Raw genomic sequence first — 22,928 nt, forward strand, 5'->3', positions numbered from 1 at the left:
GCAACATATATCAACTTTATCTTTTCCACTCACGGACGAGGTGAAAAGTCTAATGACCACTATGCAAACTGGCTTGATTTGGAATGGGACGTTTACACAATGGTTCTCATATCGCCCATTGCAGTGACTTAGCATCAACACTTACTGCATGTATCCCAGCTGCAATAACCTTTATTTATTAGGAGCAATCTGTTCCCCCTGCTATTGCTGGTATTATGTGACAAACAGCAAGGAGGAAAAAGAAAGATTGATGGCGTAACAGGATGACAGCCCAAGCCTTTGAAGAGAGAGGGACAAAAAGCGGGGTGATGTGGTGCATAACACCAGTGCTATGGAGGGCTCCAACCGCTAAGCTAAGAATGTGGCTTCTAATCACTGTTCTCTCCTCTCTCGTTCTCTGTTCGGCTGTGGAGGAAATTGCTCTTGAGGAGGGGATACCTTGTTCAAAGTACCAGGTGGCTTTCAACCTTTCGTGCTACGAGTTTGTGAGACTCCAGCGCACTTTCACGAGCGCCCAGAGCTGGTGCGAGAGAGGAGGGGGGCACCTCGTTTTTATTGAAAATGGGGAAACTCAACAGTTCTTGCAGAAACATATCTCCGAGGACAGGGAGTGGTGGATAGGACTGACCTCAAGTTCCCTTCTGAATGAAACTACAGAAGGTAGGTGATCTCAAAAGAGAAATAGTGCCTTCTTTTAAGTTAGGTTGCAACTTGAAAGAGCTACTACATCGCTGTAGTAATGCAAGGAAACCCTACTGTAGGGTTCTGCTGATGAGTCACTCTTGTTCTAGTATCATCAGATGACATCTAGGGGTATATACCAATGTATTACAGAGCTGCTTCTATTATGAGAGGCATCATTACTCTCTGGACCAGGAGTCAGAGGGTCTGGGTTCTATTCCCAGCTCTGCTACTGACCTGATGTGTGACCTTGGACAAGTCACTTCACCTCTTTGCACTTCTTGTCCCCCTCCCACTCTTTGCCTGTCTTGTGTATTTTGACTGTAAATTCCTTGGGGCAGAGACTGTCTTCTATGATGTATTTGTCCAGTGAGTAGCCCAGTAGGGCCCAAATCTTTGGCTGGGGCCACTAGATACTATTGCAATACAGGTCTGTCTCATCTTACGCTGGGGTTATGTTCCGCAATCAGCGCCTAAAGCGAAAATCGCGTATAGTCAAAATTACATTGAGTGTAATGGCGAGTGGAATTGCCCACACTACAGAAACAGTATTTAAATTGTTATTTCTCTCTCATTTTTTGTTTTTTTGTTTTGTTTTTGTCGACTGCGTAAAGCTGAAATCGTGCATGTTAAATGCGCCTAAGATGCGACAGACCTGTACATATAACTACTATTGTTATATGGACCCTATCTGGAAGACCTTACTGAGGTCCTCTTTAAGTTGATGGCCCATTTTAAACATGCTCACATATCCACACTCATGTAGACAAGAAAGACCATCTCAAACACAAGGCAGGACCTAATTTAATGGCTAGGGCAGGAAACTGTAAGCGAGGAAACCTGGGTTTTATTCATAGCTCTGTTACTGATTTTCTGTGTGACCTGGGGTAAAGTCATTTTATCTCTTTCTGACTTAGTTTTCCCATCTATATATTGGGGATAGAAACAATATTTAATATCTACTGTCCCGAAAACTATAGGAATGTTATGCTTGTAACAGAAGGAAAAACCAATGTCCTGTTTGCTTTCTGCTTAACTCATCTCAAATGCTTTATCAAAGGACTGCAGGGCTGTTCATCAGTCGTAATAATGGGCTAAATCCTGCTCTCCGTAACTCCAGTGTAAATCCATTGTAGACTTGCTCTATACTACAAAGTTAGAGAATGGAGTTAGCCCAGATTTTCACTGGTATAGCAGAAGAGAATTTTGCCCTTTTTTATAGATATGTATACACACAATATATACAGATACACACACAAACACGATAATTGAGTGACATTTAAGAGCCTGTGATATGCAGGTAATCAAATTAGATGATCAAATGGTCCCTTCTGGCCTTAAACTCAATGAATTTATGAATGAATATATATGATCCAGTACCTAAATGCGATGCAAAAGGATACATTTCCTCAGTGAACATCACTGAGACTTGGAAGACTCTGTTATGAAAGGTTTCAGAGTAGCAGCCGTGTTAGTCTGTATCCGCAAAAAGAACAGGAGTACTTGTGGCACCTTAGAGACTAACAAATTTATTAGAGCATAAGCTTTCGTGGACTACAGCCCACTTCTTCGGATGCATACCTATGGAATGCATCCGAAGAAGTGGGCTGTAGTCCACGAAAGCTTATGCTCTAATAAATTTGTTAGTCTCTAAGGTGCCACAAGTACTCCTGTTCTTTCTGTTATGAAAGGTGCTAGGCATTTAAAAACACAATTTTAAATGAATACAACCAGAGTCCCTTTCCAGGTCTTCATCCCCCCTCTTCCAACGGCGCAAGCTGAGCTCTGTAATGTACTAACAATAAATTCCATAGGCTTTTCAGGAATAGGGTGACCAGACAGCAAGTGTGAAAAATTGGGATGGGGTGGAGGGGTAATAGGCACCTATATAAGAGAAAGCCCTGAATATCGGGATTGTCCCTATAAAATCAGGACATCCGCTCACCCTATTCTGGAACTGCAGATGAGCATTTCCATCAAAATGCCGCTTCATATAAGTTTGTCTGACAAATAGTGGTGTTTCTCCCCTCAGTCGCGTTTATGAGAATGTATTCTTATTTAAATGGAGATATAATAGACTAGAATCCCCAGTCCACCTTGTGTGTCCATGGACCCCGAGACATAGGGATTGGCACAGGATGAGGGGTGCATTTTATGGGTGTCCTATGTTAAAATGTTGGAGGCACCTGACTGTTAATATTATTATAATTCTAATCCAAGGACAATTATTCAGACAATTATTGCAGTGGCTTGGATTTCCATGGGCTCAATACCTGCTCAGGAGGAAAACCTGAATCTCTGTCAGAACAACATGCCTACATTACTCCAGCATAAGCATTTGAGAGGCTATATAATGTTGGTGCCAGATGTCTCATGACAATGGGCTTGATCCTAGCACCGCGACTCAGGCAAAACTGCCGTTGGCTTTAGTGGGAGATTTGTCTGAGTAAGGACTGCAGGACTTGCCTTACAGCTGTGCTTCTTACTGACAATAGCCCACATCTCCCACAAAGTGTGGCTTGAGCCTTTTCATTGGCACTCGCTACTTGGAGTGGCTAGTCACCTCTCCTCATATGGGTTGGGTTCTGGGTTCTTTTTTGTGATACCTGGTGCCTCCCCCCAAGGTGACTTCCTCATTGTGCTGAGACACGAAAGAGTGCTGTCTCTTGGGAAACTGAATAAGTTGCCACTGCTGGCAAGGAGTATAAAATCCAATACACAGGAAACAACAGAGTACATCAACACAAACCCCAGCAAAGAAATGCCACCAAAACCAACAGTGTAACAAAGGGGAACTTCACTGGGAGCAGGAAATTAGGATCTGCGGAAGGAAAGCGTTAGGGTTAATTAACAAGTACTTAAAACATCATCAAATTTCTCACCTCCCACCTCCCATCTCTTCCCAACCCCCAGCTGCTTCTCTGGCACCTTCCCAGGCAGATGGTACGCTGAGGGGCTGCTGTGAATGTTGGCTGGATCCTCTTACAGTGTCTTTGCCTATGTTGGAGCAAGGGCCTCTCCTGGCTCCCCGGGCTGCAGTCCTGTGTAGGGTGACCACATTTGTTAGATGGAGGAAAACCACAAGAAAAATAAGGCACAGCGCTTTATTTTAAGTGATATTTTAGGGAAACATCATTCCCCGTAGCTGCGCATATCACAGATTTTTCTCTCAAGTGTACATTTCTACTGCCCTCAAGTACATATGCAATTATCATGCTTCAATTTAACGTTTAAAATGGTACTTACAATACATATCAATAAATCTTAAAATCAGTGACAGGTGATCACCCTCATAGGGACAAACCAGTGAAATAAGGGATCCTCCCTTAAAATAAGGGATGGTTGCTCAACCTACTCGGCTGGCTCTCGGTAGCCGAGTCGGGTCTCTGCCACTCAATGCTGGTCTCTGCAGGGCTGGAACTGCCTGACCCATGCACTAGATCCTACAGAAGTTCAAAGACTCCCTTTATGGGGAAGGGGAGTTAATCAGAGACTGACTCTGAATTGTTCTCCTTCTCTCTGAGCTGCTCCCAAACTCCAAATTGAAACTAAAACATGCCTTTATGTCTCTGAGTCAGGCCCTCCTCTCCCAGAGCAGCTGAGCAGCCCTGACTCAGCACTGGCCCAGCAAACTGCTTGACCCTATCACCTCCCTACTGACCTAAGCAGGAGTTTCTAGTCCATTCTGTCCCAAATCCAGACTCCAGTAGCCTTGATTGTTGTAGTCTAGACTCTGGAGGCCTAGTCCAGAGTTCCAGGAGCTGGCAAACTCCAAGTGATGGTTACAGACATTTTCGATGTGGTTTACTTTGTTCACAGGATCATTGATTTGGTTGGACACTTCAAATATAAGCTACAGCAACTGGCATGAGGATCAGCCGTCTCTCTTAGCCAATTGTGGATACATCCTGAAGAACGCTAGCTATGAATGGGGCATGACAGAAAACTGCAGTCAGGAGTTTGACTTCATTTGTGAATTTGGTAAGATGCACAGCAGATGGTGGTAAAACTGAGCATGCTGCATTTCAGGCAATGTTTAAATTACCCAGGATTCGTTAAAAGTCATCATTCAGTAAATAAATATGAAGCTTATTTAAAAAAAAAAACATAAAACCCAGGCAGCTGTCCCCTTTGCCTATCTGCTGGCAGAGGGAAAGATCCAGAGAGAGTTGAGCACCAGAGTCAATGAGAGTTGTGGGTACTCAACACTTCGATGGTTCAGGTTCTAATCCCGACAAAGGAAGTGGTTGTTGTATGATATGGATCTTGATTGCAACGAGGGGCAAGGATGGGACTACCAAAGTCATTTCCACATGTGCCCAAAGCCAAGAATAGAAGCAGGTTCCAGAGATGAAAGGCCACTGCATTCACTCACTATGCAACTAGTGACTGGTTAATTTGGACTCTGAACTCCTAGGAGCATAGGAGTAACTGGAAACCATTATCTGAACATGTTCCTCTTGTCGTCTCTCAAACCACATCTGCTGTACGGCACTGCAGCCTGCAGTTTCCCCTAAGGTAAGGAGAGGGACTAGATCCTGTAGTTCCCTCTGGCACTCCAGCAGGAGAGGAGACCAAACAAACGCAGCCTGTGGTGTCTAATCTTACCACCCAGGTAAATCCTGGCTTGGATCAAGCAGCCATGGAATGGAGTGCTGTGCTGACTAGACTACTTCCGCCAACATACACACCCACATATAAGGAGAATTTGTGTTTCTCATCGGTTTCATGTGAGTGAGGCATTTTAAGCTGCTCATTTGCGTAAACTAGAGCTAAGGTCACGGGCATCTTAGTATTATTCAAGATAGTTAAGTCCAAAGCAGACTGAGAGGAGTTAGGGGGGATCTCACAAAATTGGGTGACTGGGCAACAAAATGGCAAATTAAAATTCAATGTTGATAAATGCAAAGTAAGGGGATATTGGAAAAAATAATCCCAACTATACACATATAATGATGGGGTCTAAATTAGCTGTTAGCACCCAAGAAAGAATTCTTGGAGTCCTTGTGGATAGTTCTCTGAATACTTCTGCTCAGTGCACAGCAGCGGTCAAAAAGGCTAACAAAAAGTTAGGAACTATTAGGAATGGGACAGAAAATATCAGAATGCCACTGTATAAATCCATGGTGCAGCCACACTTTGAATGCTGTGTCCAGTTCTGGTTGCCCCATCTCCAAAGGCTTTAATGGAACTGGGAAAAGTTCAGAGAAGTGCAGCAAAGATGCTCCAGGTTATGGGACGGCTATAAAGGAGAGACTAAGAAAGATTAGGGCTGTTCTACTTAATAAAAGAGATGATCAAGGGGGGTGGATTATGATACAGGCCTATAAAATCATGAATGGTGTGGAGAAAATGAATAGAGAAGTGTTATTCACCCTTTCCCACAGTACAAAAATGTGGGGTCACCCGAGGAAATTTATAAGCAGCAGGTTTAATACAAACAAGAGGAAGTACTTTTTCACACGACACATAACTAACCTGTGGAACTCAGTGCCATGGAATGTTGTGATGGCCAAAAGCATGACTGGATTTTAAAAAGAACTGGATACATTCATGGCGGATAGGTCCATCAATGACAAATAGCCAAGATGGTCAGGGGTTCAACCCTATGTTTAGGGCTACCCTAAATCTCTAACTAGCAGAACCCGGGAAGATAGGGGTGGATCACTTCAGAAGTGCCCTGTTCAGTACACTCCCCCTGAAGCTCTGGTGTGGGTCACTGTCAGAGATAGGATATTGGACAAGATGGGTTGACCAATATGGCAGCTCTTTTGCAACAGAGTCTGGTTGCAGATTGACTAATATCCATAGTTCCTGAATCCAGTGTTCCGGCAGAGGCTGCTACAAGCTCTAGCAATGCTCCTGCCCTGCTCCACTATCAAGTACAGTATTTTATGTATTTAAAATTAAAAAGGGAATTTTTCTTTACAACCAGAATGATCACCCCTCTCTTTGGAAGGAGGTCAGCATTCATTACCATAGGGCCTAATCCAAAGCTCTTTAAAATCAAAGGGACTCTTTCCATTGATTTTGCTGCAATGGGGTTTGGATCAGGCCTTTAATGAGCAATATTAGAGGCTGAAACGGATTAATAACAATGGATTCCATTACATTATTTCTTCATTAACCCAGAAATGAAGTGTAGAAACTCCTGGCATCAATCAACCATTTCAGAGATTGATCCAAATCACTGACTTGTTTTCAATATCTCCAGTCCACATCCACCGAGGCACAAATAAACTTCAGTAATAGTTAGAGCAGGGGAGTGGGAGAGAGGACTAGGTTCTTGTACCAGTTCTGCATGCTGTGAGTCTGATCCAATGTCCACAGAGGTCAATGGCAATCTTTTCATTGGGTTCACTGGGTGTTGGCTTGAGCCCTATGTGATCTTTAGCAGCTCACATAACCTCATTGTGCGTCAGTTTGCCCAGGTGTAAAATGGGAATCGCAGTATTTACCACCACCCCACAGGGCTATTGTGAGGGTTGAATCATATTTCTAATATGCTTGGAATCTTCAGCGTGAATGTCTATAAGGTCTGACAAACTAGTCTAAGTGCTCAAATACAACGTTGGTAAGTGCAGTATAAAAGCACAGATAGATAGATGGCCTTGTAACTAAGCTTTCCTCCCTTCTATTGTTCTTCCCAGAACTTTTCATGCGTCTCTATCTGTAGTTAAAGCTTCACAGACCTTGTGGGATTTATTCTTTCCATTTCACTGTTAGATGCATAATAAACCATAGCACTATACTGTAGTCAAAATACACATTTCTAAACAGGTTTTGAATGGATAGTGTTAGTCAATTAATCCTACTTTTTTTAAGCATAAATGCCATGCAAAATTTGCTGAGGGAGCAGCTATAATGACAACCTTCTTTGTGGAAGGAAAAGAACAAAAAAAAAAAAAAAAGCAGTAGATAATAGCCCCAACTAGAATTTAACAGCAAATTATGTTACAAGCTTATTTAGACAGCTCTAATCTGTAATCTGGTCATGTTGCTATAGATACAGCTAGGGTTAGATTTAGCCATTAAATAAGGATACCACACAATTACCACAGTGTGCACACACTGGCACTGCTAATCAAGGCTTTCAAGAGGAACAGTCACAGTTGCCATTGGAGAATGATGTACTTAAATGTGGGGCAACTGAAGCAATGTTCTTCTGTGGCTCCCGTAAGTGACACCAAGGGTTTTCAGGCATCTTCTTTCTTAAATAAGTTCAGGTCATTGGAAGAATCCTAGACAGTTATCAGCTTGCCCCTCAATGAATAAGGTATGTGTGTTTAGGGGCATGATCCTGCTATGCTTACTCACCCACACAGTCCCACTGAAGTCAATGGGACTTCACATGTGAGTAAGGGGTGCTTCCATGAGTAGGCTACAGTCAAGCCCCCTATTGAATAAATAGGCTTTTCTCCTGGGCAACTTCTTGAGCCTAAAGCAGATCACACGTTACCTAGGAGCTGTTTCTGATCTTACAAGTAGCCTGAAACCTTTAAGTATTGCTGGTCAAAACTTTTACATGAAAAAATTTTGAATGAATATTTTTTCAATGTTCTTCGTTTTTAATTCACTTTTAATTTTTTAAAGAAATTAAGTCTGTAAAAATGTTCTTCTTTTGGTTTTCAAAACAAAAAAAAATGATGTTTTTTGTTCTTTGCCCCCCACCCCTTTTCTTTCCATTTTCCCCATTTTCTTCTTCTTTTTCTTTAGTTGTTGTTATTGTTCTACTGGGTGAGAAGAAAAAAGGGAGAGAAAGGGGGAAAACAACAAAAACTGAAATTTTTTGGTTTACTTTTTTTTGTTAAAAAAACCCCAGAACTTTCAATAAAATGAACCCAAAACAAAAGGCATTATTCATTAAAAACATTGATGAAAAATTACAGCCAACTTTACCTTTTTGTTTCCCATCCCAGTGTCACTTAAACTTGTTTTTTTTAATACACACACTCAGCAGAGCCTTCCACACCTCACTTCCTTCACACCGCAAATACAATTTTTTTGCTCATTCTAACAGGCATTGAGGAGCCAGTATACTAAGTCGAGACTAGAGCAAGAGCTGATCAAAAAAGGGGGAGGGAACTGCAGTTTCCCCCCCAAAAATCCCCTTTTTTTTCAGAAATTCACAATTCTTAAACATTTCAACCAGCTCTGTAGTTGTTCAAAAATGGAGACAGTGTCATGAAAATTCCATCTGAATTCCCCCATTTTTTCAAAAAAAACAAAAACCACTTCAAAATAACTTTAGTTGAGACCCATCTTCAGGAATCATCATGGGGGTCTCATTTCCTGGGCAGGATAAGACCACACAGATTCCTGGTAGGAGAGAAGCTGTTCCTAGTCCCTGTGGCAGAGGATGCACTGTATATCCTTGTCTGAGATGACATCTGTTCTTCCTTTCCCAACAGAATCTGGCCAGAGCCTTGCTTGTGATAACTTCAATGCCACCATGCAATGTGGGTCAGGAGAAGTCATTCAGATTGGTGACAGTTTCTATGGGCGGAAGACCCCTCACTACTGTGTATTGGAGACTCCCCTCCAGCTTGACACGGAGGAGGATTGCAGCTGGACCAGTGTCAAGGATGAAGTAGCAGGTAAATATCTCATTGCAGCATTTGTCAGAGTTCTACAGTAAGCACTACAATGTGTGGTACCTAAAACAACTGACCTTGCTTTATGTCTGTGGATGTTCATGGGTCAAATTCTGCTTTCAGTAACACCTGTGCAAGGCCAGAGTTGAGTTTTACATTAGTGTCACTGACAGCAGAATTTGGCCCATTACTGGCAAATAAAAACTACATATACGCAAGCTTGATTCTAGCTGCCTTCTCGTATATAGCCCATTGTCCAATGGTTAGGCCACTAATCTAGGACCTGGGAGATCTGGATTCATGTCCCTATTCTACCAGAGACTTCCTGCGTGACCTTGGGCAAGTCACTTGACCTATCTGTGCTTCAGTTTCCCATTTGTAAAATGGGGATGATAACAATACTTTTCTGCCTCACCAGGGTGTTGTGAGGATAAATACACTAAACATGGTGAAGCACTTTATGCTGTATTGATGAAAAAGCTTTATACAGAAGCTAGGTTTTAGTACTATTCAGCTATGCACTTCTTACATTTTTAGTTTTACTCATTTTTTCACAGCATGATCAAAAGCTCTCACTGTCATTTCATTGCAGTTTTCTCATCACTAGAGTTTAGGTTCATGCCTTGTTCATTCTTTCTATCAGACTAAGATTTTATGGAACACATTTAATTGTTTATTGCTAAGGCAGAGCCCAGTGACAGTTGAAGTGAAACCTCATGGAAGAAAAGTACATGCAGGTGAAAAACACTGGTATTTATCCACCAGATTTTAGGCTACAAAGTTTTCTGTTCACATGGGACTTTATTCATCCATTGTTCCCTTTGCGCAAATCCCATTAAAGTCAATTTCTTCCCACATTTCTCTTGTCTCTCTGGCATGGAACCTGCACAATATCATTGACTCTAATTCATTATTTCATCCTTATATTTATCTTTCCATCCTATTTAGTTATCATGTCAATTTCATCTACTGAACACCTAAAAATTGGGTTCTACTTTATAATTGACATAACCATAAATTCAATGCACATCCTTGTTCCTTCCACTTTTGTAACAATAATAGTTTTTGGGTTTTTTGCTGGTCTCCATCCAAAGCATGACTGATTCAAAAAACCATGCAGCTTGTCTGATCATCTGTTCCTGCCCCTCTTTCCCCCATTTTGCTCAGAAATCGATGGCATGAAAATGGCCTTTTTTTACTTCAATAGCCACTTTTTCTTTGAGTTGTTGTGAAGTTTAAAGTTTAGTACTTTAATCTATCAAATGCCAGTGCACATGAGACTGTGATGCTTTCCAGGGCAGTGTCACGGACTCCAGGCGTGCCAGGTGGCATCAGATGGGACCTTCTTTGGAGATCCTTGTCCTACATTGGGGAGCTACTTGTCTGTTCAATATCACTGCATGGAAGGTAAGTATTAAAGTTGTAGCCATAGTGCCCATACTGTACAATGTTTTAACATTATGACTGGTGACATAGCTCCTTAAAATAGTTTAAGAAGCTAGAGATGGGTCTGAACCAAGAATATCAGACCTGGATCTTAAATTCCCCAGTGTTGGGATTCATCACACAGAGAAAGCCCCAAGTGGAGAAATTCAGGTCCAGATCAAAATTTCCCCCAAATCCCAGGGGTTCCATCTATACTGTTCCAAGTTCAGGTCCAACTTTAAAGACAGACATTTGCTTTTTTTAATAATTTAATTATATGTGTGTGAGTGAACTCAGTACTTGTGAAAGATGCTGGCATGTTAGCAGTGGCGATTTTAATGTATCCACATGTAACCTTTCTGGTGTTGGCAGCAACAAGGGCCAGATCCTTATTTTAGGGGATTTTCAATCATTCCTTAATTTTTGGTTTGAACCCTCATCCAGTAATCTGGGAACCTAAATCACTCTGGAGCCTTTGCTAGGCAAATCTGTACCCACTCTCAAGCACAGAGGTTTAAACAAATGAATTTTATTGGGTGGGAAGAGAAAAAGAAAGGTTAGGTTGATCTAGGACAAATATTTCTAGTTCAATACCTTCCACCACCATTTACCTCGGGGTGCATAAATCACAGTCCCAAAGAATTAGACCCCGAATGTCTGATGCAGTTTGTTCTGCTTCCCAGTCTCCCATCTCAGTTCTTTGGTCCCCAGCTTCCTCACTCATAGTTTGTGATTCCAAGAGTCCAGGAGGACAACCAGGGTCCCTGTTTTGTAGGCAGCTCTCTGATTTCAGCAGCTAGGACAGGCCGTAGAGTGACCAGACACAAGTGTGAAAAATCAGGACAGGAGTGGGGGGTAATAGGAGGCTATACAAGAAAAAAGACCCCAAAATCGGGATGGTCCCTATAAAATCGGGACATCTGGTCACCCTAGGACAGGGAGACCTCACCAGAGTCACTAGGCTGACAGACTGTTCCTATGAATTCCTCTGTTCTCGCTGTAGTGCAACTTCTCTCACTCTGCTGCTCTCCTATTGCAAGCTGTGACCTGCAGGTGAATCCAACTGCTGCTTTGCTCTGTCTGCTGCTCACAGGACAAAAACTGCTGCAGGGCTCTGACCTCTGCTTGCCACTGGCTAGACAACTGGAAGCCTCTGGTGATCTCTGCTCCCCTAATGCAGTTACAGCTCTTAGCTTGGCTCTTCTAGATATAAGGGGACCAGTGGTGTTATGAACCCCTCAGAATCTCTACTACCCAGAAACAATGCACGTTCTTTGCCCTTTCTCTCCGGCTTTGTCCGAGGCCTCTTACCCGACTCGGGTTGCCAACTCTGACTGAAGCTATTCCAGGAGATTTTTCCCCCCCCAACGTGACATAATGTCATTTTCTTAAAATAGCCTATCAAAATCTCCCGGATTGCTTTCACTAGTCACCAGGAGATTGACGCCAATTCCAGGAGACTCCAAGGCCAATTCTGAAGGGTTGGTCATCCTATACCCCACCTCAGCAAACATCACTTTCATCAGGATGACCTCATACCCAGTCATTGTCCAGGCTTTGTCCAGGGGGGTTCCCAACAGGGTAATCTCAAAAATATGGGCCCCAAGTACAAAACTTAGTCAAATTATATATCTCAGTGTCCCCAAACTACTTGCAGTTAATATGTAAATAAGATACTGCCTCGCACAGTTGACTCCCCTTGCTCTCCAGTAGATGACAGCAGAGAACAGAGTTGATATTTAAATGAGGTACTGCCTCATTTAAACTCCCCTTGCTCTCCAGCAGATGCCATCAGAGAGCTCACTCAGTTACTTCCCATCTCTGGTAGGCGTCAAGCCACAGGGCTTACACAGAGAATAGGTGTAGCTGAGGCAGTAAATAACACAAGTATTCTCAAAACTGCCTCAACAAAGTGGTTCAGCTGTGACAAAGAAGGGCCACTCCTAAATTTCCATGGCCCATTCAATCCTTGGCCTCTCTGCTAAGAAGTTATCAGTTAGTGTGACATAGACACTTGTCCTCTCAGAACTGAAATGAGTCCACCAAACAGCCCTCAGATAGTGCTGAACTGGGCTGGAATAGGACCAGTGATCCAGAGGTGAATCTATAGCCTACTACCAGTGCCCTGAGCTACACAGTCCCCCAATTTTTTTTCCCCTTCAGCTCCGTATTCTCAAGGAAGGCTAGGTTGGAACAGTGAAGCACACTCTGGCAAAGGACACGGCTAAATACAGATTAATTGCATAAAAAGGTCACGTCAGATGGCAGCTGTATAGGGCTTTGAATAAATATATATGACTAGTTTCAGAGTAGAAGCCGTGTTAGTCTGTATCCGCAAAAAGAACAGGAGTACTTGTGGCACCTTAGATTAAATTTGTTAGTCTCTAAGGTGCCACAAGTACTCCTGTTCTTTTATATATGACTAGGAATCTCAGGTATGTACAAAACACTCAAGAGTATAATTATGTTTCAACAGGAATCATGACAAGCAAAACCAGGGAAAAATCAACTTAGTACTTCATGTCTTGAATTCCCTCATTTGTCTTAACAAGGCAGCAATTATCGAGCAACTGTGCTTCAACTAAGTCCAGATGCCAACAATACATGAAAACAATTTTACAATGAGCAGGTGATGATGCTGTGCTCTGTGCATTATGTTTTACAGGTTTGCAACTAGCCGTGACTGATTCGTGCTTTATCTTTGAAAATATTACAGTTTCTCTGAAATGGCTACTCTCTCCCTATTCTGGCAACCTCTCCTGTATAATTAGCACTGGAGATGGACACACTATTGATCCCTATTACCCTCTAACGTAAGATGAAGCTTTTATACATGATTTTTTAGTTTTAGAGGCTTTGGTATTTTGTGTTTCAAGTCGCTTAAGATGCTGCAAACAAAGCAGTGACAAGACATGCAGGCAAGATGGGTGGATTTTGCTGTAACTTGCTTTGAAATTGTTCAAAGCAACAATGCCTATTCTATCAAGCTGCCAGCCCTGATCTTTCATCTGCTCAGTATGAGTGAATTCCTTTTCTTTCTAGTGGGCTTTCATCTAGATTCTGTACACACAAAATTATTGAGAAACCTGCTGCCCTTCTAAGGAGAAACTGCCAAGGAGTTTAAGGCTAATATTTTGGTTTTTTTTTCCAAAGAGTATTTTTCCATACCTGATATTACTGAATATGGTTCCATGGTGCTTTGTTTATCTTTATTTTCTTCTAATTCCATGAAAACTTGGATTCTTCATTGCTGACCATTTTAAATCAATACTGGATGTTTTTCTAAAAGTTATCCTCTAGGAATTATTTTGGGGAAGTTCAATGGCTGGGGTTATATAGGAGGTCAGACAAGAGGGTCACAATGGTCCCTTCTGGCTTTGGAATCTATGAACTTTTTCTTTTAACCACCAAATATTTTTCTGCAGTATTTGAAAATCACACTTTGCTGCATTGTTCTAGTGCAGGGAAATCCAGAGAAGGAATCAGCCTAAAAACTCATCCATCAATTTACATAATCCAAGAGGAGCGAAATGAAAAATCAAAGAGCAGAAAGGGCAAAAAGTAAAGTGGCTGTTAAACATTCTTTCAGTGTTAATAGCTTAAGGTGTTATTAATGAGACAGGTAAAGAGCTTTATAAAAAAAATCCCAGTATTATTTTTAGTTTGACCATGTCTCAGCAAGTGAACATTTTTTTATTGTTACCTCATTCCCTCAATCCCCCACTAACCCGGTTTGTCTGTTTCTGTCACCTGTTGTGTCCTGTTTGACACCTAGACTGGGCGTACTCTAGAGCAGGGATTGTCTCCTATGGCCTTGTCTTACTCGGAAAAAGTGGTCCAGCTGAGGTTGCGCTTAACCCATCTCGGCTAACTCATGTTAGCTAAGTCCTATCTAAACTCAACCTTTTTCATAGTCAAGATAAGACCTTTATTATGTGTCTATACAATGCCTACTATAATATGGCCCTGACCTTTGATTGAGCTTCCTAGCTGGTACTGTAATAAATAAATAGTTAATAAATAATGGTCCCAGGGATATTTATTTTCTGCATTTATTTGCATTCCATGGTTTATCTCACCTCCTTATTCTGCTGTGGGCTTTGAGCAGGGCTAGACAGCCTGGGGAGAGATTTTCAGAAGCCCTTAAGGGAATTAATTGGGACTTGTGACCCTAAACCCCTTAGGTGCTTTGGAGTATTTCCTGTATGTTGTTACAAAGTCCAGTGGCTGCAGGAGCCTTTTCTATAGTAGTGTGCCTACCATTAATGCTGCTAGTAGTGCTGCACCAGTGTTAGCAGTGAGAAGACATTTTCGCCAACAAATCTAAACTGTCACGAGCAGGACATGGACAGTCTGAGCTAGTGGTTGGAGCAGGAGTTGGGAGCCAGGTCAGATACCAGGAGATCAGATTCTGAGATATACCAGAGGGCAGACTGACAGTCAAGAGCTGGCAGGGTCAGATTACCAGGAGATCAGAGTCAGGCAATAGGAGTAGGTAGCATCAGGGAAGCAGTCTGGGGAGGGGGAGGGAACACTCACTTGCACGGACAACTTCCTGTTCATGGTTTAAATAGAAGCAGGGAACCAATCAGGACCCCCAGCGTTCCACCAATCAGATCCCAGGACTAGAATCCTCTGTTGGAGGTCAGCTTCTAGTTCTGAGGACTTGTTAGCAAGTCACTGGGTAGCAGGTTGGAACTTACTAGTGCCTGTGGACTGGGCTTCGAGACCCGGCAGTCCCCGACACAAGCATAGATAAGACCATGCTTAGGAAGAGGAAAATAGGCCAGCACTGGGATGATCTTGCAAGATGCTGAGTATCCTCTGCTCCCATTGACTTTAGCAGTAGGTTAAATGGGGATGAAAAATTGGGAGGGAAGAAATTTAGTGTGATCATCCTTGACATACCGTGTTACGACATATGAGCTGGGGACAGGGAGACAAACTTAACCCTGGAATAATACGCAAGCAAAATAGGAATCAGTGTGGTTGCAGGAGATAACAATCTCCCTTAGAGCCATAATTCAGGAATGGTGGCCATTGCTTTCAGAGAATACAGCTATAAACCTCACAGTGCAACCTTCCATGACAATTGGATGTCCCCTTTGCATTTTAAGCCTGTCCAGCAATCTGACACACCGGTATACCTCTCCTGGAGAGTTTACTGTCTTCGTGGAATGCACAACCAGTGAATGGCACGTTACAGCACAAAAACTGGTGACCGTTCAGGATAAGATGGATCAGCTCAGCATTACTGGGTGCTACAGCAAGTATGAATCAGGAAACAGTTCTCACTGCAGGACCCTGTATGGGGAGATGTTATGGATCCAAGTTGAACTTAATGGAGGTGAGAGTAATCAGTTTGCACGGTTAAGTAGCAGGTTCAGTGGGCACAGGCAGGATCTCCACTAAGCAAATCTGTATTTCTTTAAATGAAGGCTTTCACTAAATGTTAACTTTCTCAAACTAACTTCGCCCCATCCCTGTGCTAGGGAGGCTATGTTATAGCTTCTGCAACACTTCAGATGTGAGCACAAACCTTTTTCTCTTCTGGATATGTCCGACAATCAAGGAGCACACAGGCCTAAAGAATACACTCTGCTCTTATTGGCACTGTGTTTAATAGTTAGAGCAGGGGCACTGGAAGTCCCATCCCTTGGTTTCTGGCTCTGCACAGACTCGTTGTGTGACCTTGAGCAAGTCACATACCCTGGCTGTGCCTCAACTGCCCATCTGCATAAAAAATACAACAATATTGACTTACCTCAGATGGAGATTGTTAGGATTAATTCATATTTGTAAAGCATTCTGAGAACTTTGCTCTCAAGGTTCTCAACTAACTTACATCAGCATACAGCCACTACAGTTATTAAATTGCTTGTGTGTGCACACTTGTCTCCTTGTGTCAGTGGTGAACATCGTCACCAGGAGCACTTGTATGGATTGTATTGTCAGTGTGGGGCAAAGCTGCTAAATAACTGCAAAGGATGATAATTATATATTAGAGCTGGATAAATAATTCATTACAAATCATTTATTAGATGAATTTGTCACAAACAGACTGATTTTTCTCAAATGTATTTGTTATTCAAAATTATTTACAGAATAATTTCTATAGATGGTTCTTGGTCTGCAGCTTGTGTTGAACGTTTTCAATAATCACTATTCATGCTGTTTTGACTGGACACATAGTGCTTGATCCTGCCAGGGAGCCGGGTGAACACTCTAGCTCCAATCCAGCAAGACACATAAGCATGTGTTTAACTTTAAGCACAAGTCCCATTGAAGTCAATAGGGATACTCAGAGCCTTACAGTTAAGCATGTGCTTAAGTGCTTTGCTGAATCAGGGCCAAAGTGCTCAGCACCTTGTAGGAACATGTCCCGTGACATATCTCTAGTCCTTGACTGGGTGATCAGAACTCTTAGAATAAGGCTTCTGGTCTGCATGCTCGTGATTAAGAATTCAATATTATTTGCAATTTTGTTGTTTCCACTGACATTCCTTCCTTCATTTGTTAGAATATTCATAAAAAGCAAACACAAAAGGGGCACAAAAACAGATGAAGTGAATGAATTTAAAAATTGAGATGAATGTTTGCAGAACATTGTTGCAATAGTTGCCTGGCTCTGTTATTTATGCACCTGAATGTGACAAGGAAGGTAGAGTTGGACGATCTGTGACCAAGTTCTGAAATCCTACTTTCCAGGTACTGGAGTGACCTACACTGTAACAGCTGACAATACAACTCTGATTGAATCCAGCGCAAAGGAAGGAATTGTCCCTCACAATCTGACGCTTGATGGTACCTCTCAGCAGCTGATTGGCCCAGGGGTGCATCAACTGGAAATCCTGGCAACCAGCAACACAACAACATCCGAGATTTCTGAAAGCATTGCTGTTCATTTAGTTGAACCTATATCTGGTCTTCAGGCTGCATTAGCCTCCCACGCACTGGAAATGGGAAAAGACCTGGAGATAAATGTCTCCGTGGCTCATGGTGCACCAGATAAGCTGAAGTTTGAGGTGGTCGGGTCTAATGAAACTTACTCTCACCAGAAAGACAGCCCTAAAGGAGAATCTAGAATATACAGGATTCCTGTTCATACTGAAGGTACAGCTCACTAGCCTGTTACTTTTTCTCGTACACAAAGAGTCTGAATTATTTTTTTTTACTTTAGATTAAGGAAAGCAAGAAAGAACAAAAGTCAAATCTCCACGCGAGAGAGCAGTGTCTGTATCTTCTTTGCAACAGGCTGCAGCAATTCTGAGAACAAAATAGCTGCTGTCTCTGCACACAGACTGAGTTCAGATAGACTGAAAGGTGTCCTGCATAGAAGACACGAGCATCACAGTTTCAGAGCTATATAGGCCACATAGCAGATACTGAATTTTTTCTCTCCTTTAATATTTCTTTGTAATTCTTTAATAAGGCAAATCAATAGTTACTGTCAAGTCTCAGTTTGACAAGACGTTTGTTGTGTGTCTGTAAGAAGGATGGGACATGCAGCTTATGCCCTCTGTGTGGCAGCTGTGCAGTTACATATTTTCTGTTTTCACTTCTTTGATTCAAGCAATTATTTTTGTGCAGCCTAAAGGCTCAGGGCCAGTTCTGTACCAGGGTGACTCCGATGATTTGACTGGTGTCAGGTCAATGCAAACTTGGTGTAACAAAGTGAAGAACTGGGCCTTCAGTCTTTTATTTTTCTAACAGATACAAGATCCGATACTTAGCAGCTATGTAATGACCAGAGCTGGGCTTCCTGGCATTGCAAGACATTGTACACCAGGCTTCGTACCATGACAGTGGTAGCACAACTTTCAAACTCCTGATGTGAGACAGTGCGGTTAAAGTGTTCTGTCTGGTACCTGGAGTTTGGAGAGGGCCCCACAATATCTGCAAGGCAACCGAGGGGCACACACTGTGCAAGCACATTTTGCTGGGAGGGCGGGGGGACAGTCCTAACAGACTCGGAGCGAGACTTGAGGCAGAAGCCACATTGTCTGAATGGAGTTGCTCTGATGTGGGTCGTCTTGGACTGGCAATCACACTGGAAGGTTGTGTGTTGGCCCTGACTCCAGCTATTCTGTCTCCCTGGTGGGGATATTGTGAAAAGCTGCAAGTGTAACCCTCTCCCACTCACTGTGGTGCTCTCTCCCCCTCTAGTGGTGTCTGGGCCACACGTAGAGATTGATAAACCTGCCACAGCTTGGCAAACAATAGATTTTGCCTTTTAGCTCAGGCAGATGAAGCTCATGCTTTTAGATTTAGAGGTCACAGATTCAATTCCCACTGCTGCTGACTCACCCAGAGTCAGGGTGTTACAGAACCCTATAACCTGGTGGAGTTTGTGATCCAGTGAAGTTCAGTTTGGAGGCAGGCAGGTTACATTGTTCCTGGATTTAACAATACCATGGGATAGTTGGTGCTGAGCTGTTTTCTGGATCTGGAATTGGTGTAAATAAAACTGTAGTTGGAGGCTCAGAAGAGGGACAGAAGAAAGAGATCTTTCCTCTGGAGCTAATTTGACTGAATTTTATTGGCCAATAATGGTAATTGTAAAATCCCAAGAGCTCAATGATCAAATAACCCCTAAATAACTTATTTTAAAGACGTAGTTTATTCCAGTATTGCCTAGTAATTCACAAGTGAGGAAGAGGATTTCTTCATGAAGGCCTGGAACACAAAGTTGGATTTTTTCATTTTATGACTCAAACATGTAGGTCCAGTGCACTGCTGCTGCTAATGCCCGATCTACCTTTGGCACCCTGTCCTTCCTAGGTACATTTGTGGTCAAGGTGCTAGCTATGAATGCCTTCTCGAACATGAGTCTGGAGATTGGGAGCATCACCGTATTGGCCAACAATTCTCTTAAAGAAGGTAATAATGCTTACCTAACACTGCTGTTTGCAATCATATTCTGTGACCCTTTACAATAAATCAGTTCACTGCACAGAGTGTTTGCATGGTCTGCACCTAGGACTCTAATAATTGCTTCCCTCCAGAGCCAGTGCTGATAATCCTCTTGGACACTCTGGGGAAAGAAACCAGAGCCTACATATATACTAATTGACTCTCTTGCTGCTAATCTCAGTAGAGAGGCAAGAGACTGACTAGGCATGGAGAAGGAAAAACATGCTCCTCACCCAGTACGGGAGTCCCCTTATATAGGGTTGGCTATGCAATACAGGGAAGCTGGCATTGCTCGTTCTGGTATTGTCTCATTCAGCCCCAGTTGCACGACAGAACCATTGGAAGTTTTGCCACTGACTTCAATAGAGCAGGATCAAACCCTATATAAGAAAATGAACTTCCAAGGACTGTCCATTATGTACCTCTTACCAGCTCTCAATTCACTTTAAAATTAAAGTGAGAGATACAAGAACGTATAACATTCTTGATTTAAAAAATCCTTAACAAAAAAAGGCCAGTAGCTTCTTATTACTTTTGCCTAATGACGAGAGCTACCCTGGCTTTGAAGTGGTCCCAGGTTGGGGTCTCTCCACACAAGGGTACACATTGCACATGTGCTGTTTGTGCTAGAAAGAATTAGCTACAGATGTGGCCTGGGAAATACCTCCAGATGTTGTGTAATACCTGAATCTCAGCATAACCTGAACTGCTGCTGACAAATAACATGCTGCTAGATAGCTCAAGTCGCAGCTACATTCCTACTAGTGTAAAGATAGTGATACATTTGAACCAATGAATGAATGGGCTATTGTAATAACACTGAGCCCTTAATTTCCACTGCTCTTTCTCAAATTGTCTTTGCACCTCCACTTAGGCTGCAAGCTCTTTGGGGCAGGGACTGTCTTTTTGGTCAGTGTTTGTAGTTAGCACAATGGGATCCTGGTTCATCATTAGAGCTCCTATGCACCATGGTAATACAAATAAAATTCTGATTTTTATTTCACTCGCACCAGTTTAACTCCATCAACTTCAACGAATTTACTCCTGATTTACCCCACTGTAAGTGAGAGGAGAAGCAGGATCCTCCTCTTTATATTAGTTGCTTGTTGTTATTATTTTGCCTGTTGCAACATTTCTGCTTATCGTAACCTGGGAGTTTGGTTCCTGTAACCCTGACTTGCAAACAGATTGCAGGCAAATCATGATTTATTTAAGTCATAATGCTCAGTCACTGCTGTCTGGCAGCCTCACAAATGGCAGTAAAACATTCTGTTATCTTCTTTATATTTAACAGACTCGTCTCAGAACAAAGGCAAATCCAAAGCAAACATCCGAAAGACAAATGTGAGTATTGTTCAAAAGGTATAACCTGAGGTGGAAAAGCTAAGAAATACCTCTTGGTTGTTAAAGTACTGCCTGAAGAACATTTGCAACACACATAATTATGGACCCGATTTTCCATGTTGCTGAGTACCATCAACTCCTGTTGACTTTGTTGGGGTTAAGAACTTAAGAACAGCCATACTGGGTCAGACCAAAGGTCTATCTAGCCCAATATCCTGTCTTCCGACAATGGCCAATGCCAGGTGCCCCAGAGGGAATGAACAGAACAGGTAATCATCAAATGATCCATCCCCTGTCGCTCATTCCTGGCTTCTGGCAAACAGACAGTGTCGGTTCCAGGCACCAGCGCAGGAAGCAGGTGGTTGGGGCGGCCAATGGGAAGGGGCGGCATATCCGGGTCTTCGGCGGCAATTCGGCGGCGGGTCCCTCAGTCCCTCTCGGAGGGAGGACCGACCGCCAAATTGCTTCCGAAGAATGAAGTGGTGCGGTAGAGCTGCCGCCGAAGTGCCACCAATCGCGGCTTTTTTTTTTTCTTCGCCTCTTGGGGGCGGCAAAAAAGCTGGAGCTGGCCCTGCAAACAGAGGCTAGGGACACCATCCCTGCCCATCCTGGCAAATAGCCATTGATAAATTTAGTTATTTTTTTAACCGTGTTATAGTCTTGCCCTTCACAACATCCTCTGGCAAGGAGTTCCACAGATTGACTGTGTGTTGTGTGAAAAAATACTTCCTTTTGTTTTAAACTTGCTGCCTATTAATTTCATTTGGTGACCCCAGTTCTTGTGTTATGAGAAGGAGTAAATAACACTTCCTTATTTACTTTCGCCACACCAGTCATGATTTTATAGACCTCTATCATATCCCAGTCTTATTAATCTCTCCTCATATGGCAGCCATTCCATACCCCTAATCATTTTTGTTGCCTTTTTCTGAACCTTTTCCAATTCCAATATATCTTTTTTGAGATGTGACGACCACATGTCCACGCAGTATTCAAGATGTGGGCGTACCATGGATTTATATAGAGGCAATATGATATTTTCTTATTATCTATCCCTTTCTTAATAATTTCCAACATTCTGTTTGTTTTTTTGACTGCTGCTGCACATTGAGTGGATGTTTTCAGAGAACTATCCACAAGGACTCCAAGATCTCTTTCTTGAGTCGTAACAGCTAAGTTATACCCCTATATGTATAGTTGGGATTATGTTTTCTAAGGTGCATTATTTTGCATTTATCAACATTGAATTTCATCTGCCATTTTGTTGCTCAGTCACCCAGTTTTGAGAGATCCTTTTGTAGCTCTTCACAGTTTGCCTGGGACTTAACTATCTTGAATAGTTTTGTATCATCTGCAAATTTTGTCACCTCACTGTTTACACCTTTTCCCACATCATTTATGAATATGTTAAATAGGACTGGGCCCAGTACAGACTCCTGAGGGACACCACTATTTACTTCTCTCCATTCTGAAAACTGACCATTTATTCCTACCCTTTGTATCCTATCTTTTAACCAGTTACCAATCCATGAGAGAACCTTCCCTCTTATCCCAGGACTGCTTAGTTTGCTTAAGAGCCTTTGGTGAGGGACCTTGTCAAAGGCTTTCTGAAAATCTAAATACACTATATCCACTGGATATCCCTTGTTCACATGCTTGTTGACCCTCTCAAAGAATTCTAGTAGATTGGTGAGGCATGATTTCCCTTTACAAAAACCAAGTTGACTATTCCCCAACAAAATTATGTACATCTATGTTTCTGACAATTTTGTTCTTTTATTCTTTACTATAGTTTCAGTTGAGATGCTTAGCACATCACATGACTGGGCCCTCTTCATCTGAGGCATTGCTACCTAGAATGTTAGATTAACATAGAATCCACACTTTATATCTTTGAGGCAAATACATTCTTTAGATCTGTTCTAAAGCTCTTAGTAAAAGCCAGCCAATAAAAATAAACTGACTAGAAAA

At 42.4% G+C, this 22,928-nt stretch overlaps 1 protein-coding gene across 1 annotated transcript in view; it reads left to right on the forward strand.

Annotated features, from left to right (window-relative positions):
• The first annotated feature begins 263 nt into the window (after positions 1 to 263).
• Positions 264 to 22,928, forward strand: part of LOC128848845 (polycystic kidney disease protein 1-like 2) — a 73,872-nt gene continuing 51,207 nt past the window's right edge. Inside the window, exons 1-9 of the mRNA XM_054049059.1 lie at positions 264 to 660; positions 4,501 to 4,662; positions 9,093 to 9,278; positions 10,572 to 10,682; positions 13,366 to 13,513; positions 15,818 to 16,047; positions 17,409 to 17,813; positions 19,482 to 19,580; positions 20,908 to 20,957. Coding sequence (XP_053905034.1) covers positions 264 to 660; positions 4,501 to 4,662; positions 9,093 to 9,278; positions 10,572 to 10,682; positions 13,366 to 13,513; positions 15,818 to 16,047; positions 17,409 to 17,813; positions 19,482 to 19,580; positions 20,908 to 20,957 — 1,788 coding nt within the window. The remainder of the gene's footprint in view (positions 661 to 4,500; positions 4,663 to 9,092; positions 9,279 to 10,571; positions 10,683 to 13,365; positions 13,514 to 15,817; positions 16,048 to 17,408; positions 17,814 to 19,481; positions 19,581 to 20,907; positions 20,958 to 22,928) is intronic.

Source organism: Malaclemys terrapin, chromosome 14, assembly GCF_027887155.1.
Source record: "Malaclemys terrapin pileata isolate rMalTer1 chromosome 14, rMalTer1.hap1, whole genome shotgun sequence".
NCBI lineage: Eukaryota > Metazoa > Chordata > Testudines > Emydidae > Malaclemys > Malaclemys terrapin.